Source organism: Perna viridis, chromosome 5 (genome assembly GCF_037379345.1).
Source record: "Perna viridis isolate PV_CMFRI_1.1 ecotype Kerala chromosome 5, ASM3737934v1, whole genome shotgun sequence".
Classification (NCBI taxonomy): domain Eukaryota; kingdom Metazoa; phylum Mollusca; class Bivalvia; order Mytilida; family Mytilidae; genus Perna; species Perna viridis.
Genome location: NC_142449.1, coordinates 25,728,342 through 25,745,020, shown reverse-complemented (window position 1 = coordinate 25,745,020; position 16,679 = coordinate 25,728,342). Strand labels below are relative to the sequence as shown.

Below are 16,679 nucleotides of genomic sequence, written 5' to 3'. Positions count from 1 at the left end.
TCATTTTGTAGTTGCACATACTGTCCTTTAAAGAGTCTTGTGCTCCAGACTTATGAAAAGGACTAGAATACAATCAACTGAACACAAACTGCTACTTCATGTAGATTTATTTAGTTTATCTTTTTACCAAAGTCAGTTATGTTTTCCTGGTAACATAATGGTATACAACTCTCTAGATTTGTAACGTACAACATTATGCAACAACTCAAAAGTGGCTTATACAGATTTAAAAAAAAAAAAAAACTTGATGGAAGAAATCTTCCCATTTTGACAGTTTTTCCCAATTTCATGTTTCAGGTTTAATGTGAAGGAACTATTTTTCCTTGGGGAACAAAATACCTTGCTTCGTTTAATTAGTTCATTCAAACATGAAAGTAATGTAACAATACAAGGATGCATTAATGAACAACATCTGATAGGTACATGAAGCCTGCAGTGGGGTTAAACTAGCTTTAATAGAAAAAAATGCAAGGTTACAAATGAACTGGGACTATGAACACACACACACACACAAATTCACTCAATAACTCAATAATACATTCAGTTCCCTCAGTGTTTATATTGAGCTGTCTGTAGTAAAGCTGAATCACTCAATTCTTTCACGCTATCTAATTTCTTGGGTATCAAAATTTAATTTAGAATAGGGGAGCTCACCAATCTCATTAGTGATGTCATATTCCCTAATTTGCATATCATTAAGTATCAAATTGGTTGGCAAGTAAACAACTAAATAAACAGTTTTCAAAACTTTATAGCTTTGTTTTTTAATATCCAATTTTGGTTCTGTAAAATGTTTCATTTAGATAAAAGAATTTATAGTTTGTATGTGAATTTATAACATTTTTACTTGGAAAATAAATTTGAAATGATATTTATATGTAAACCTCTATTTTCAAATAAACTTATTTTTAAAAATTTATGCTCAAATTACTGAATATTTAAAAATCACTTGGATAAAAAGAGTTGTATCGGCAGTGTAGGGAACCCAAAGAATTTTTCAATTGTCTTAAAAAACAAAAAAAGTTATTATGATTTAAAGTTAATGCCCCATGCCACTCAATGGATTTGATGCCAACCAAAACTAAATCACATCACGAAGAACTCTCCTAAAATAGGTCTTTTGTTAGACCGATGATTTTTTTTATTTAGTAGAACAGTCCTTGCTTGGATATTTACTTCAAAACCAAGATGATGGACAAGAAAGTATTTCTGTAAAAAAAAAATCCAATATTTCAGAGCATTGTTCCAATATTATTGGTCATCGTTCAAACTGTTTCATTACAGGTGTACCGTACAATGAGAGTCCCTAGCTCTTCTTAGTTGAAAGTTTTATTTGGGGTAAAATTATTCCATAAGTAAAATTTCCCAACTTCTCTGCATTATTTACCAATTTATTTTAATAAAAAAGACGAAATCACTTCTTAAAAATAGTTAATTTAAGTATAAATCCGATATTTACGAATAAAATAATAAATAAAAAAAATAATAATAACGCGGGAAAATTGAAATTATCTTCCCCTGTAATTGCTAAAATATGGAAACTTCCGGTGTTTTGCCACGCAGTTCTGTCAAAAATGGAAACATTTGTCTAAAAATAAACTTGTTATCGGTTATCTAGAAATTTGAATGGAAAATTATAGGCCGGTTCAGCATCGGTCGAGAAAAGGGTGGTTACAGCTCACACTAAGGGCAAGGAGGTAATACTATACATTTTTTTTCGAGGCGAAACTTTGGAATTTTACCAGCTGATTTGTAGGCAAATCAAAATCTTTTGAAATCTTAGTCAGCAAGCTAATCATTAATCAATCTATTATTCGACGTAATTGGAATTGACATCAACACGGAACTGCATCACACAGCTTCAATCTCGGACCATGCGGCTGTGACTGGAGGTAAAGAGACAAAAAAAGATTGAAATCAGTTCAGGATATAAACAAAAGCTAAGATGTCTCAGCGGTTTACTGTTACCAAAGCTGATGAAGAATCGAGGATTGGTGAAAAGACATTGGACAATGGTTCATATGGAGCTGTCCCAATAAACAGTGTCCAGCTTAATGTTGCCGAAGGTAGATTGTTAGATCTAATCATAATTGTTTTTAAAATAACGTATATTAAATCTGTTCTTGTATTGTACAAATGTACAGGACACATGCTCAATGTACACAAACTCAAAAACATAGAATATGGATGGCATTACACAAACAAATAGCGTTCCTCAGTTACTATTAAATGGACTTTAAGGTCCACTGCCGGCACTGGGACTTTTTGTTTAAGACATATTCACATACATGTATAGCAAACATGTACATGCTAATCAAAGTAGTAAAATGTAAATTGAGTAATTGATTAGTGTAATAAATATGTACAAATATGTTCCCAGTGTAATTATGTAATGATGTCAGCATGTCAAGTGTAGATATGAAATGAAATTAACAGTGACCTAAAATTATACAAATATACAAAATCAGCGGGAGTAATGAGTTAAATCATTCAGACCCTTACATGTACATTGTACTTTCAAAATGTAGTGTATAATGTGCAATGTGTACAAAATGTATATGCAAGTCATTGTAAATGTACATTGTACATACACACGGGTTTGAATGTTGTATATTATGAATCTTGTAGTACCTGCAGTAGTGCATGAAAATTGATACATGAGCATTTAGTACTCTAGAATTCAAAACCTTTTCTGCTTCCCTGAAAAATTTTGCAAGAAATTAATATGATATGCAAAACTTTCAAATATACCTTTCCTTAAGATATATTAGTTTACAGGGTAATGGGAATTCTAGAGCCCTGCATATTCAAGTACATATTGATGTACATGTATGTCCAACTTGTAGTTTGCATGTACAATGTATATAAACATTATCTAAGATATAAGGTTCCTTTTCAGCATGGTGGTCATGATTGTGAGTTTATTTTTGAAACCAACCTGCACTTCAATTTTGACCCGCATGTTCATTGTTAATTACATTTTACCAATGATATCACACAGAAAGAAACTTGAACAGTATTGGAACATGTAAAACAATTGAAAATAATTACATGTGTACTATTACCAATTAATTTCTTCTTCCTAAACAAAGATGTAGAAAATCAGTCATGTACTCAGTATTAATTCAGTATGGTACATTTTGTATATCTAAGACTGCACAGCATCCTCTCAGTCTCTTAACATATTGAAAATTGACCTTTTTTTTTAATTAGCAAGGGAGATAATTCAGCCTTCCTTCAAAGAAACTTTACTACATAGTGCCAATAGGTTTATTAAATACATTTTAGATGAATGTATATGTACCTTTAAACTTATGTACTTGACATATTTTTACATACATTTATGGTTAGGGAACAGTTTAAAAAAAAAAGGTATTAAAACTACTGATTTACATTGTATGTGTTGATGTACAACATACTAAACATGTGCATGTACCAAACAAGTCTGAAATTCTATCATTTATTGGTATACATAACTATAGGGAAGCTCCTTATAATAGTGGACCCTTGTATAAGAGCAAGGCCCAGCATTTATTGATATGATTTCAGGCTCCTGTGAATGTACATTTTATATAAATTTCATTTTCACTTTTGAAATATCAACCCTCTCATCAATGTGAAGCCTGTCTTTTCCTTCCTTGTTTACTTTAAAATACCTCTCCACTGTTCCATTTATTGTAGCATGCTCTTTAAGAAGTATAAATTTACTTTTGTAATGTCTAGATTTTTTCGTATGTTATATCAGAAAACTTGTCATTTGCATCAAATTTCCTTTTGTCCATGACACCATGTTCTTGCTTGAAAAATTCCTTACTCCTGCCTTTTAACTGCTTAAGTATAACTATACTTTTTCATTCAAATGGTCATAGAGATCAGAAAATTTATTTATCTGATGCTGTGGGCAAAAAATATACCATTGTGCTATTTTATGTACATGTACATGTATGTGTTTGCAGTATCCATTAATCAACTTTTCCGGAAACAATTGGTACAGTGTAAAGATGCTTATCTTCATTAAAAATATGTACATTATGTACATGTTAAAAAAACTTATCAGATTTTACTGAAGTGTCAGTAACAAGATACATGTACTTACTTTTTATATATGTATTTTAAAGGTGTAATTAAAAATGCATGTGTCACAAAATCAGCATAGAAACTACATGTATAAAGGTCAGGGACCCAGTTTCATAAAACACAACTTTCAACTTTAGTCTTACCTCTAATCCTTTCTCAAATTAAATACCATCTATAAATGGGGTACCCTTTAAAAGCTAGCCTTTGACAGACAGAAATGGAGGAACTTTGTTGGTGCACCACAAGCCAGAGGGTGTAATGAAAAGAAGTAAGCAAGTATCAATGGCTAGAAATTAAACATCTGAAAAAAAATCCTATCAGTATGTCTTTTATTTTGTGATTTTAAGTGTTGCTGGACTTCTTGATTAAAGATTTCTATGACCTATTAATTTTAAAAAATGCTAAGATTGGCTACTAATTAGGAAGCAGAGAAAAGCCTTTCAAAGATATACAATGTAGCATGACATTACTTCTTGAAGCCAATTTCAAAATGTCCATGTACATGTACATACAAATAGAGACCATTAGTAGAACTGCTGCTTTAGTTTTATGTTGTACATACAAATAGAGACCACTAGTAGAACTGCTGCTTTAGTTTTATGTTGTACTGTTTTTTCAGCATGCTTTTGTTGTAGTGATTTTGTTTTGTTTTCTTTTTCATATTTGTCTCTACCTGATCTTGGTGTGTTTTCCAGGAAAGTACCAGGTCATCTATGGTAATGCTGATTTTAGTTTTAATTTAACACAATTACAGTGAAACCTGTGAAAACAGAACCAAATGTTTTAAAAAGGTCCATACAAATGTAAATAAAGCTTCTTGGTTTGAGACATGTAAAAGTTTTCTTTGGTTAGTTAATCAGTAAAATTTGTTTGCTTCTGGTCAGAGAGCTGTTCTCATCAGAAAAATTGTGGATTTGTAGTAATTTTTCATTAAAAAAAGATGTTGACAAAAATGTACATGTACTTCATTTAATTGATCATATACCGATAATCTCTATATATTCTGTTTGGAAATTTGTTGCACATCTTTTTCAGAAAATAACCATTAATATACAGCAAAAATTTTTGTTGGTGAGAACTACTCTATGACCAATAGATAAAAGTGATATTAATGCAAATATAATTCGGGGCCTGATCTAGACATCAAAGACAAGGAGAAGTTTGAGTAAATTCTGTTTGAAAAATAACAACATTTACATTTTTGTGTATGTAACCTATTACAAAAACTTCTCTGTATCCAAAGACAAATTAGAGAAGTGAGCACAAACAAGGAGAAGTTTTTGCTAATTTCTTCCTCTGGATTAGGTCCTTATGTATTTGGCATTCATGTACATGTAGATTGGTGTTTGAATTCCCATTTTGTGTATTATTGGACTGACTAGAATTAAACACCATGGATGCTTCAGTGCCTAAAATGGTTTTAGCAGTATATAAACAAAATACAATATGTTTTACACAAGTTTCACTGCTGACAGGAATGCTTGAATAGCATATTTAGACATGTTTTATCAGTTTAGTAATCTGGCCAAATTTGTTAATCTACACATGTATTTGAAGATTCAGTATAATTTATCAACTAATACATGTATCCAATGCATTGTGAATTATTCAAGAATTCCTGTTGAAAATAAAATTGTACCATGTTGTGATTTAATTAGTTTTAGTGAATGAAATTGAAAAGATTTTGTGAAATTTTGATTTATTATGCATGCAATTCTTAATTGTTTTGGACATGTGTATATTTATAAAATTTCGGAATGAGATCTTGTTTATGCTGACAGACATAGTTAGCAAAGTTAATTGAAACAGAGTGTACATTACAAACTGTATGAAAGTTTTATCTTGTTTTGCGTAATTCCTGTAAATGTATTAACAGTGGTACAGTTTTAGCTTGTTTAGAACTTATTTAGTTCGTTTTGCATGTATTTATGATTTTCTTAATGTAGTACACACTTTTGTTGGCATGTTAACATTTTTTTTAGCTTCTTCAACAAGATAAATTTGTTTTTATGCCTTCTAGGTAAATTTGGAGTAATGAGCTTGTAGATTTGTTTGCCTTGGAAGCTAATTAAAATGGACTGTTCTCCTAGACCTTGTCTATTTACCATGAATATGCTTTTTTCATTCAGCCTTGTTTTGCTCTACTTGTCTCCCTTTGATAAAAAAACTATTTTAATGACCATGCTTGTAGGTTTGATGTACAAGTTACGCTCTTATTGTTCTTTGTTTGAAAAATTGTGTTGTTATCGAAGGTAGAATACATTGCAGAATCGGTTGTTGCCACTGTGGTTTGACTGACGATAGAGGGACAAGGTTTTTTTTTCCAAAACATATTCATTGCGTTTAAAAGTAGGTGGTATGCAACAGTTTTTGATTTACCGCCTACCATACGTCAATAAATTTTACGTTGAAGTACATGAAGAGGTAGCCACCTACTTCTAGATTTAGGACTGACTATTCCTGGATTTTTAAAAGCCTGTGATAGAATGGAGTATATTTTGTACATCTCATGTCCATCTGTTTGTCAATTGATCTCTCACATTTGATTTTTGACACCAGACTAATTTTCTCTAGTAAGTAGTCTGTTGTTCACAATTAAGAATAGCTGACTTTTAGTGGACTTTTTATAGGCAGTTCCGGTTATACTATGTAAGTCCTGTACAAATTAGTTTTGTTTATCTAAAACTGGGTGAGTAATTAGTTATATCATTGAAGTATAGTATCTTGTCTAGATATAATACTTCTATGGTTATATTAACCATGTAACTAATCATGTTCAGAATGAATTATGTGAAGAGTCAGCAAAAATTGTCAGTTCTGACTGACAAAAGTGTAGTATTTTTGTTCAGAACTGACAATATTAGTAAATTTTGCATTAGAGATGTAAAGTAGAATTGACAATATTTCTTGATGAACCACCTAGTGAATATTAGTTATGTGCATTAGTTCTTGTAGGTGAAGGTCAATACTTGTTGTATAAAGTAAAACCTTTTCTCCTTGGAATCTTTTGGAAATTAAGTGTTGCTCTGGTCCTTTGTAGTGGTACTTTCATTTTCTCTATAGCAATAGATCAGTCTTGTCACTAGTCTGGAACAAAGTAAACATAGCTGGCCATGTAAATGAGTTTTGTGATTTAGTCCATCCTTTGTACAAGAAAACTGTATGTATTTACCAGTAGAATAAGTGTAACTTAATACCTGTGTAACCTAAACCACAGGGGCTTGCTCCCACTATCAAAAATACAGCCCGACTAGCATATAAACACAAAAATGGGGATGACATATTTGATGAATCTAATAAATTAACACAGGTATCACATCAAATTCTTTTAATTAATCAAAGCAGGGATTTGTACATTCGAACTCCATATTTCTGTGATTGTTTGGCCTAAAAATGAAACAGCTGCATCTTGGACATCACAGACAAACTGGGTTTCCTCTGGACTTATGGTGTGATCTATAAAAACACAAGAAAGCGCATTAAAATTTGTATTACTGGTAATATCGCAAACAACATGAAAAGTCCCAAGAAGCTGGTTTTCTAGTGATGTCAAGGACAAAATTGTTTCATTTTCGATTCAAGCAATTGTAGAAATATGGAGTCTTAATGTACTAATCTTTGTTTTGATCTGATTTGATTCAGCCTTTGTTAAGTGATAGCAGAGCAATAAATAGTAATGTTATTGGATTTTATTGAGAAAAAAATGAGTTGAGGCAAGGCACATCCAAATCTGATTTTAGATCACTCGTCTCATGTTGATAAATTAGTCAGGCTGCAAATTTGATAGTGGAGGCAAGCCCCAGAGTCCAAACCTTGGAAAATCTGTCTAAAACTGGTACTTTTAATTTAAAAAAGTCCCTGTATATCAGTTTACGTATATATTGAACCTTTGTAGACCAAATTGGTTCAGTTTAGACAGGTCACACTGTATTCTGTCAACGCAATGACCAGCTTTAATGTTGATCTTATTCTTAAGGTTCAGTAAGATTGCATCAAGTTATTTATTATGAAATCTTTGGTGAACATGACATGGCATATCAATATGACTGATCTGTAGCATATCTAGCTATTGATCTGCTAACCCAAGGAGTGCAAGTGATATCCTAATATTGCTATTTGACAGTTGAGTTGTTTTTGACTGATTTTGATTGAAATATTGTGATTAGTTATGATCTGTGAACTTGAAGAGTAAATATTTTTCTGGAAATTGTGGTTTCACTACTTGAGTCTGTTATTTTGCACTTATGAACAATTTTGTGGTTTAGCTAATTACCTGCCAACACAGATATGAAATTGCTTTGATGAAGATTGAATTCTATGATGAATCTTGGGACTATGACATTGATGAACATGGATGGCAAAGTGTTCAATATCATATTCATCTTTACCATTGAGCATCTGGTTACTCAAAGAAATATTTATTGAAAATCTCAAGATTTTTTCTGAAACAAGGCCTTGGTTACTGGATTGACAAGAACATTGTACTTGATGCACGAACGGTTTTATTTTGTTTAATCTCAAACTTTGTGCATTTTAAAGAAATTGTATTCATCCATCTCTTAAAAAAAAAAAGAATTAGGAATAAGTATAATCCAATATCAGTTTGCTGTAAACAAAGTCTTAACATCTTTTATCAACAAAATAAATGAAAAAAAAAATTTATTGCTGATCCAGGTTAAACTCTTCTTTTTTTTGCTTTAACAAATGATTTGTGGTGTTGATCATATAAAAACTATTTAGGAAAGCTTTCTCCCTTACTGAGGTGTAACATAGATATAGTAACTTCTTGGCTGATCGATATCCATCGTGTTGTGTTTGACATCTTATAGATGATTAAAGTCAATCTTTGCCAAACTTTTTTTTCTCGATTCCAAGCTTGATTGCTAATGTAAGGAGAAATGCAAGACTACAATGTTCTCATTTCTGACCTACTTTTACTGACCTTCAGATGTTAAATAAAAACTGGTTGAAGTTTCATGGACATGAATTTGAAATATTTAGATTTAAAATGAGTTCTGATTTAAGACCCCACTCAACTTTTTTGTTTGGGTGTATATTTATATTTTTTAAGGATCTCTTTGTCTTTCCTAAGTTGATTGGTTTTCATTCAAAAGTATTATTATGGATTCACTTAGGTTTTTTAAATCTTGATGTAAAATGTTTATCCTGTAATTGATTTCTCTCAACAAAAAATTGGAATAATAGGATTATCATTACGGAGTTTTATTGGTGATTTATGACGGAGATAGAGGGCCTCATTTTAATGTTGAGGGGACATGAGGAAAAAAAATACCAATTAGATTGGGGCATGAAAATTTCCAGGGTATACCTATGTTCCAAAGCAAAATCAAAATTACATGCATTTTTAATATGAGGTAAACAATGGATCAGGTTCCCTTGCATTCCTGCCTGTTGACATCATAAGGAGAAGAGGTTGTTATGTATCAATGTAATTCTATCTATCTTGTTCATGACACAATTTTATGTCACAGGACATAGAACTTTTTGAAATTAAGTGTGTGTAAGCTTTTTCATTTAGTAATGGGCAATTTTCTGTTTGCTATGACATTTTAGTTTCTTTGTTAGGATACTGTTAATTTTAATTGCTCAAAACTTTGAAACTCATCATATGAATGACTTGACATTCAAATGGAAAATTCACAAATCCTAAAGCTTAAGTGTGTGTGCGATACATTCTTAATTCTTATAAAGACCACATCCAGCTCCTGTTGAATTTTTCAATTAATTACAGGGATTGCAGGGGGGGGGGGGGAAAGGGGGGGATAGTCATATTCTATGAATACATTTATTCTAGTTTTATTACCTCTTTCAATATTTATCTCATATATCACAGCATATGAAGCATATGTTGAGGCATGAAATGACAAAGAGAGATTTAATGTATGTACTTAATAAAAAACATTAAATTTATTAGTTACGGTAGTTTGTATCTATTAAATTTATAAATCTTTAAAGAGAAAGTCAATACTATCCTAATATTTAAAGTTTTGAATGCTATTTACACCTTAATTTTAGAGTTGTAAATCTAGAATTACATGTTTTTGTAGTTTTTTTAGTTTCCAATACAGAGGACTGGAACAATAAAACACCTGGTATGCTAGCTAGAATTTATGGCCTCTTGGGACAATTCAGAATCAAATTTGGCTTTTGAAATTATTTCATTTAATGGTCATATTTTTATTGAAAATTCAATGGTATCTAACAACACGAGGAAACAAGCCTAGTCTGGTATTATCCAGCCTCTTTGATAGAATGATGTAAAAACTAAAACATGTTTTTAGCATCAATAAAATCTATTTTTAGCTTATATTTACTCTTGATTATAATCTTATAAAATAATGAACACAAAACATTTTTGCAGTGTCTAGTCTTTCAAGGAAACATGTGTTCGACCTTCAGATGTAATTAATTAACAAGTAATTTTCTAATGATTGGAATTAAAGAGATTAGCAGTATTTAACGGCTTGAGTTTCTGTTTTCTCTTTTATCCTGTTAACTCTCATTTTTTGGATGACTTGATATTGTGCTAGGGATGATCAGAAACTATCATTGATATTATCAGATTTTTGAAAGGCAATTAGATCCGAGAACATCTATGGATATGGGTCATTGGTAACAATCACTTTAATACATTCACTTCTATTGGAAAGTTTTTTTTAGCCGTTTCAGTGTTTTCTTTGTGATTTTAGATTTAAATTACTGTGAGGTTTTCATTCATTTCTAAAGTTTATTTTTGAAAAAACTGTTTACTGTTTGATTTTACTAGAATTCGAGTTTAAAAACTGGATTTAAATGGCATACTATGAAGAAGGAAGGTCCCCCTGCTGAGTATATATTTTCTATTCAAACGTGATTGAACAACTTCATTCAGAGGAAACTTGTAATTATGATAATTTTGAGATATTTGCTCAGGCTGCAGTGAAAAGATTCCATAAAGATGTTCAAGTTAACCAGAATATTATGCCCATAAAGAATCTCTTTTTTCTCACGGATTATGAAAAAAAAATAACCATTTAAAAACCGATTTTGTTAGTGCTAAATGCTAAATTCATAAACTTTATCTGTTAAAATGGTGAAGGAAGATTCTTGTCAATATAGTGGTATACCTGTGATACAGGTAGAAGGGAAAGATGTTGAGGAGGGTGGTATTCCAATGATAAATGTTGTTACTGATAAAAAAAGTTTCACCGTTACTCCTGCAGTTGTTGATTTGGACTTCGATGAGGAGAAACAACCATTGAATAATGGCGATGAAGGTGCTAAAATAGACTGCCAAAAAGAAAATGGTAAGTCAATTATAAGTGTTTAGTCAAATATACAGAAAATTGTATAGCTTCTTTTTGTTTGAGATGGCAAAAACTTCATTACGAGATGCTTTTATTCACCATGCATCCTGTCATCAAAGAAAACACCATTGGCCATCATGGAAAAAAAAATGTTTTGGACCCCTACTGTGCTACATGTACATTACACAATATATTTTTTCAGGTGTTTAAAATTGGTTCTGTTTACTCCTTCAGAAACTATGGGACAGGTCCTTACAAGTTTTGATTTCAACACTTCAATTAACTTCTATTATGGTACAGAATTTAAAAAAAAAAATGTTGCTTCAGCTAAGTTTCACTTCACTTCAATTTTTTAATAATACAAAAATTAGGAAACTTTTTTTTTCAGTTTTGCCTTATTGCATTGGAATATTCTAGAAATACTTAAAAGGCTGTTTCAGTAAATAGCAGTCCTTCAAATTTAATTTCAACCTGCTGAAGATACTGTTGACTTTCTTTGTTGACACTAGTCATAAGTCCTTAGAACTGGGTCAGTAAATATTTATATTTCTTGTTACTATATATATCAATATAAGGTTTTTGTTACACAATTTTTGAAAGTGTTTTTTTTTTTTACCAACATAGTGAGACTATTTTGAGATTTAGTTCGACTACAATGTACCTAACTCATGTCTCATGGGTACGTTAATTTGTTGAAAGACTTAAATGAAAAATGAGAGAAATGACTGTTCTTGGGCTTTTAGTTCAGAGGTCACTTTAGAAGGGTATTTACGAGCCCAGTCTTTCTGCTTTTTCCAAGGCCCTTGTATTTTGGTAAAAGGGTTCAAATGGCCATTCAAATTGACAATGTGGACTTCATTGAAATGGAAGGACCATAGATGATTCTTGTTTCTTTGCTCCGTGGAACATATGGTCCATTCTGTTTACATCCATAATGCTCTTAACATTTATAAATTTTCTGCTTTTCAATCTACAATTTTTTCCCTTGGCTCCACTGGTTGGAATTCTAGAACTCCTTACCCAAATGGTAAATTTCTTTGATTCTTCCTGCAAAAAAGAGGGATCATCTTTTCATTAATATATGATGATAGTTCTTACACTAAAGGTAATTATAATTTCCCTGTATGTCTGTATGTCTGTCAGCCTAGATCTTGAATCCTCCTAAACTGCTGATTGGATTTTGTTGACATTTTAGGAAGGTTCTAAAACATCATATGTAAATGCACAAATTGAATTAATTAATATCAAGTTGCAGCAAGGGGAGGTTACGGAAATTAAAAGCCTAACATGATTTAAAGTCACTTCAATGTAGGCATTTGGGCTTATTATTCCTTGGTGAGTTAGCTCATGGTATTTTAGTTCTGACTGTGCCAGACTACTTTCCTTTCCAAATAATGAAGAAATAAAACTGATTTTTTTACCTTCAATTGTCTGTGGTACATGTATTTTGAATTAAAATTTAATCTGAATATATATTTACCACAAAAATAAGGGATCATGTAATGTTCCTGCTTCGTAAAACCTGGATAAAAACATTGAAAAAAAATATAAAATCCTAAATTTTTACACTCTATGATCCATCTAATCAAAAAACCTTAAACAAGTGGTAAATTTCAGATGCATGCCATCACATAAATATGGTCTATCATGTTATCAAACAAGTACCTGATAACTTCAGAGTGATAATCTGTTGTTATCGAATACTGATCTAATATAAATAATGAAACTTATGATTATTGTAATTGATGGCTAGGCAGATTCATAGGTTTCAAGTGGCATATGTTAATCCAGACTTTGGTAAGAGTCCTTAGCATTCTTTTTTTGATGGCAAAAATGCTGTTAAATGGCTTTTTAATCTTTTTTTCATAAAAAAAACTTTCAGTATTAAAGTAACTTGTCTTTATGATTGCTTGATTAAAATTTGCTTGAACAAAATTTTGTTGTTGATCTTTTCAGGTATATAAATATGAATATGAAAAACATGATGATGTGCAAAGGGCACCTTCATATGCTACAAAAGTTTGATTTTGGAAAACTGAAATAATTTATTGTTCATTTGGGACTGATTTTTGTGATATTTGTTGATTACTCATTCAAATTTGTTATCAATATTTTTTGGTGGTAAATCAAATGACAATTACAAACTTAAAACTCATTGAATCCATGAAAAATATATATTCATATAATTGAAAACCTTCTTGTTCCACAATATTGCAGTCTGAAATCTTGATTTTAATTTTAGCTTACTGCTATACCATTCATTGTTGGTTCTGTTCATACAGCCTTAATATAGACCAACCCTTGTTTTGTGCTGTTAATGCCTTGAATGTAATTCAAATTTTTTTTATAAAGTAAAATACTCCTAAAAGGCTTGATTTCAATCCCACCTGAACTCATCCATATAAGTACATGTATTCGTTAAAGTGTAGTCAGAGTATGAAAGGTTGTCTACTCGTTTCCATGGAGATAGGAAACTCTCATAAATTATAATAACTTGGAAAAAGTTAAAAAGCTCTTTCAAACTTTATACCTTTTGATGGATGGATCCATGATTTTAGTTGAAAGAGAGTGGGTTACATTTTTGACCAACCCAGTGGAGCCAGGGGTGTAAATTGTTATGGGTGTTATTATGGCCCCCTTTCTTGCTTTAATACAAGTGCTTTAAGTACTTCAATTTTACTCAGTTGTGTCCAAATGCCTTAAGCTTCTGCTCATTCCATTATATCCCCCTGAAGATAAGTAACTTGGTCATAATTCATGACTTTAAAATGTCATTGTTTTTTTTTCCTATCCTGTTCTTAGAGTCCTTTTATCACCAATATTATTTTTCCATCCTCTTCTTGGAGTCCTTTTAGCACCTCAGTTTTACAGACCTATATCCATCCCTTTTACAGACATTTTCACTTTAAGAGAAACCTTTTATTGCTGTTCCATAAATCTTGATTTATATGATTGATATTTAGTCTATTTTAGAGTATTGTCAAGTTAATAGGCTTTAATTAGTAACTGACGTAATTTTTACACAACTCATTCTGCTAAGTGTCTGTTTGGTAAAATATTGATGACAACGAGAAGAAACCTCACAATGTTATGGTTATTTCTTATTAAACAACATTTATCAGTGAGTATAAGTGTCCAGATAGGTGTTGCATTAGCCTGGTCGATAAAGTTTTAGGATTATAATGTCAATTGTTTGATTTCTTGTAATGAAAATGTCGAAAGTGGTGTGAAGTTGCTTCCAGCAAAAGTATTTTGAGTTAGGTACATCCACACTCTTCTTGCTAATTTTGATTTATGATTTTGATTTTTACACCCCACCTCTCGTAGTGGCAAGGTATCTGTGATACTCTCCAAAAGATTGTGTGTCTGTTTGTCTGTTTGTCTGTCATCTCCCAACAGGTTTCAGTGATATCTTGAGAGCATATCAGTGAATTTTTTTTTTTTATGAGGCAAAATTGTTCAGTACAGTTTAATCTCAGCAAAATCAAAAATGTATTTTTCGAGTTAGGCCATACTGAACATTTATCCATCCTCCTTTTTTCACCATTACACAGGCAAATATTTTTCACGTGAAATTCATGTTAATTGAGCTTCACATGAAATGCATGTGAAAGTCACATGAAATTAACATGATTTTAATGTGAAATTCACTAAACACGAATTTCATGTGAACTTTTCATGTGAATTTCACGTGAAGGTTCCATTCACCCGAATTTCATGTGAACTCTGTCACTTAGTTTATTTGCTCAATTCAGATGAAAATCATGTGAAATTCATGTGAAAATTATGTGAAATAATTTTGCCTGTATACATGGTGGGGTATCACTGAATGGAGACTTAATACTTTAAAGGCATTCAGTCAATAAGGATCCAAATGCTTTGAAACTAACATTTTTTATGCCCTAAATTTTAATTAGTGAATATATACTGATCATTTTAAGTAGGTCATTTAGTTCTCTTATTAAGAAATTATCTTCCAACATTTAAACCTGTCATTCTTTGCCAAAACCTTCTTAAACTATTTTCTGAACCATATATTATGTATGTTAACATTTTTATTTTGTAAGTTAGCTGAATTTCTACTTGTGTAGACAATTTATCAGTTTTTACTTGATTTAGATATGGCACACTTGGGTAATGGCAAAAAATTACCTATTATTCACTTTCCTTGATGTTGAAGGTTCTTTGCAAGACCTAGGAAATTTTAAACAATATTTGTTACACTTAATACTAGAAAAGCTAATATTTGGAACCAATCCAATGTGATTTAAAAGAATTGTGCATTAATGACGAAACAAATAGTTCATGGTTTATAAAAAGCTTTTGATGTTTTTAAACTATTGATGAAAGCAGGTATTTGATATGTTCCTCAAGGCTTATTGAGGCACAGACTCTATAAGCATGGTTTTATTGTATGTCAGTCTCTCAGAGAATATTTTTGGGGTTACCGCTCTCCATCCATATGCATTTCTTTGTCACTTTTATGTTGCTTGAGTATCTAGAGGCAACTGTTTCACTGTACCTGTATGTAATGTTGTCTTAGGGCAAGCTGCACTTCCCCTGTAGTATGAGGGTAACCTCATCATTGACATAAAAGACTCATGGTTGGCCTTGAGCTGACATTTAGTTGAGGTTGTTGTCTCTTTGACGTATTCATCATATCCATTCTTGTTATATATAGAAATCAAAAATGCTAAAAGGGGTTTTGAAAATTTATTGTCACAATGTTAGTTTTTACGAAGAGAAGCCACATTTCATTTTTATATGCACATCAAAGAATGGACATATTTTGATATACTTGTATAATAATGTCCCTGCCATGAATTGTTAGTCTGTCTGTCTGTCATAATACAGACCTTCCATAACTTGAGAATTTGTTGTTCAGTATACTTCAAACTCTACCCAAATTTTTATTATGATGATGGTCTAATAATAGTGTGTATACTTGTTGAAAAAATATTGAATTTCAGTTTCAGGGTGTAGAGAATGTTTTTTTTTTACAGAGGGGGAAGGGTAAATGTTTTCCATGTTGGGCAATGTGATTAATTTACGTCATACTTACATTATGGGCAATAACTCAAAAAAGTCTAGTTAAATTTACTTAACACAATTGTTTGTTATAATTGTTCGAAGGTCTGAATAATTTCAGTTTATTGAATATCAACACTTTAAAGAGTAGTTTTTCACATGATGCGCTATATTATGATATTCTGATAGTGTAAGTGTGAGACTAATAACTTTTGCCCAGGACTGGCAAGAATTATGAAAATTTTAAATATTTATATAGCAAAATTA

At 31.3% G+C, this 16,679-nt stretch overlaps 1 protein-coding gene across 7 annotated transcripts in view; it reads left to right on the top strand.

Moving 5' to 3' along the window:
• Positions 1 to 1,526: 1,526 nt before the first annotated feature.
• LOC148616835 (solute carrier family 12 member 4-like) overlaps positions 1,527 to 16,679 on the top strand; it is a 54,765-nt gene continuing 39,612 nt past the window's right edge. For 2 of the 7 annotated variants that reach the window (XM_088583942.1, XM_088583941.1), the window contains exons 1-2: positions 1,527 to 2,066; positions 4,773 to 4,793. In XM_088583942.1, the coding sequence (XP_088440068.1) occupies positions 1,946 to 2,066; positions 4,773 to 4,793 (142 nt within the window). In that variant the 5' untranslated portion in view covers positions 1,527 to 1,945. Of the gene's footprint in view, positions 2,067 to 2,899; positions 2,916 to 4,772; positions 4,794 to 10,117; positions 11,385 to 13,112; positions 13,182 to 16,679 lie in introns of those variants that run through there. The other 5 variants (XM_088583945.1, XM_088583943.1, XM_088583938.1 and 2 more) reach the window with 5 other exon arrangements.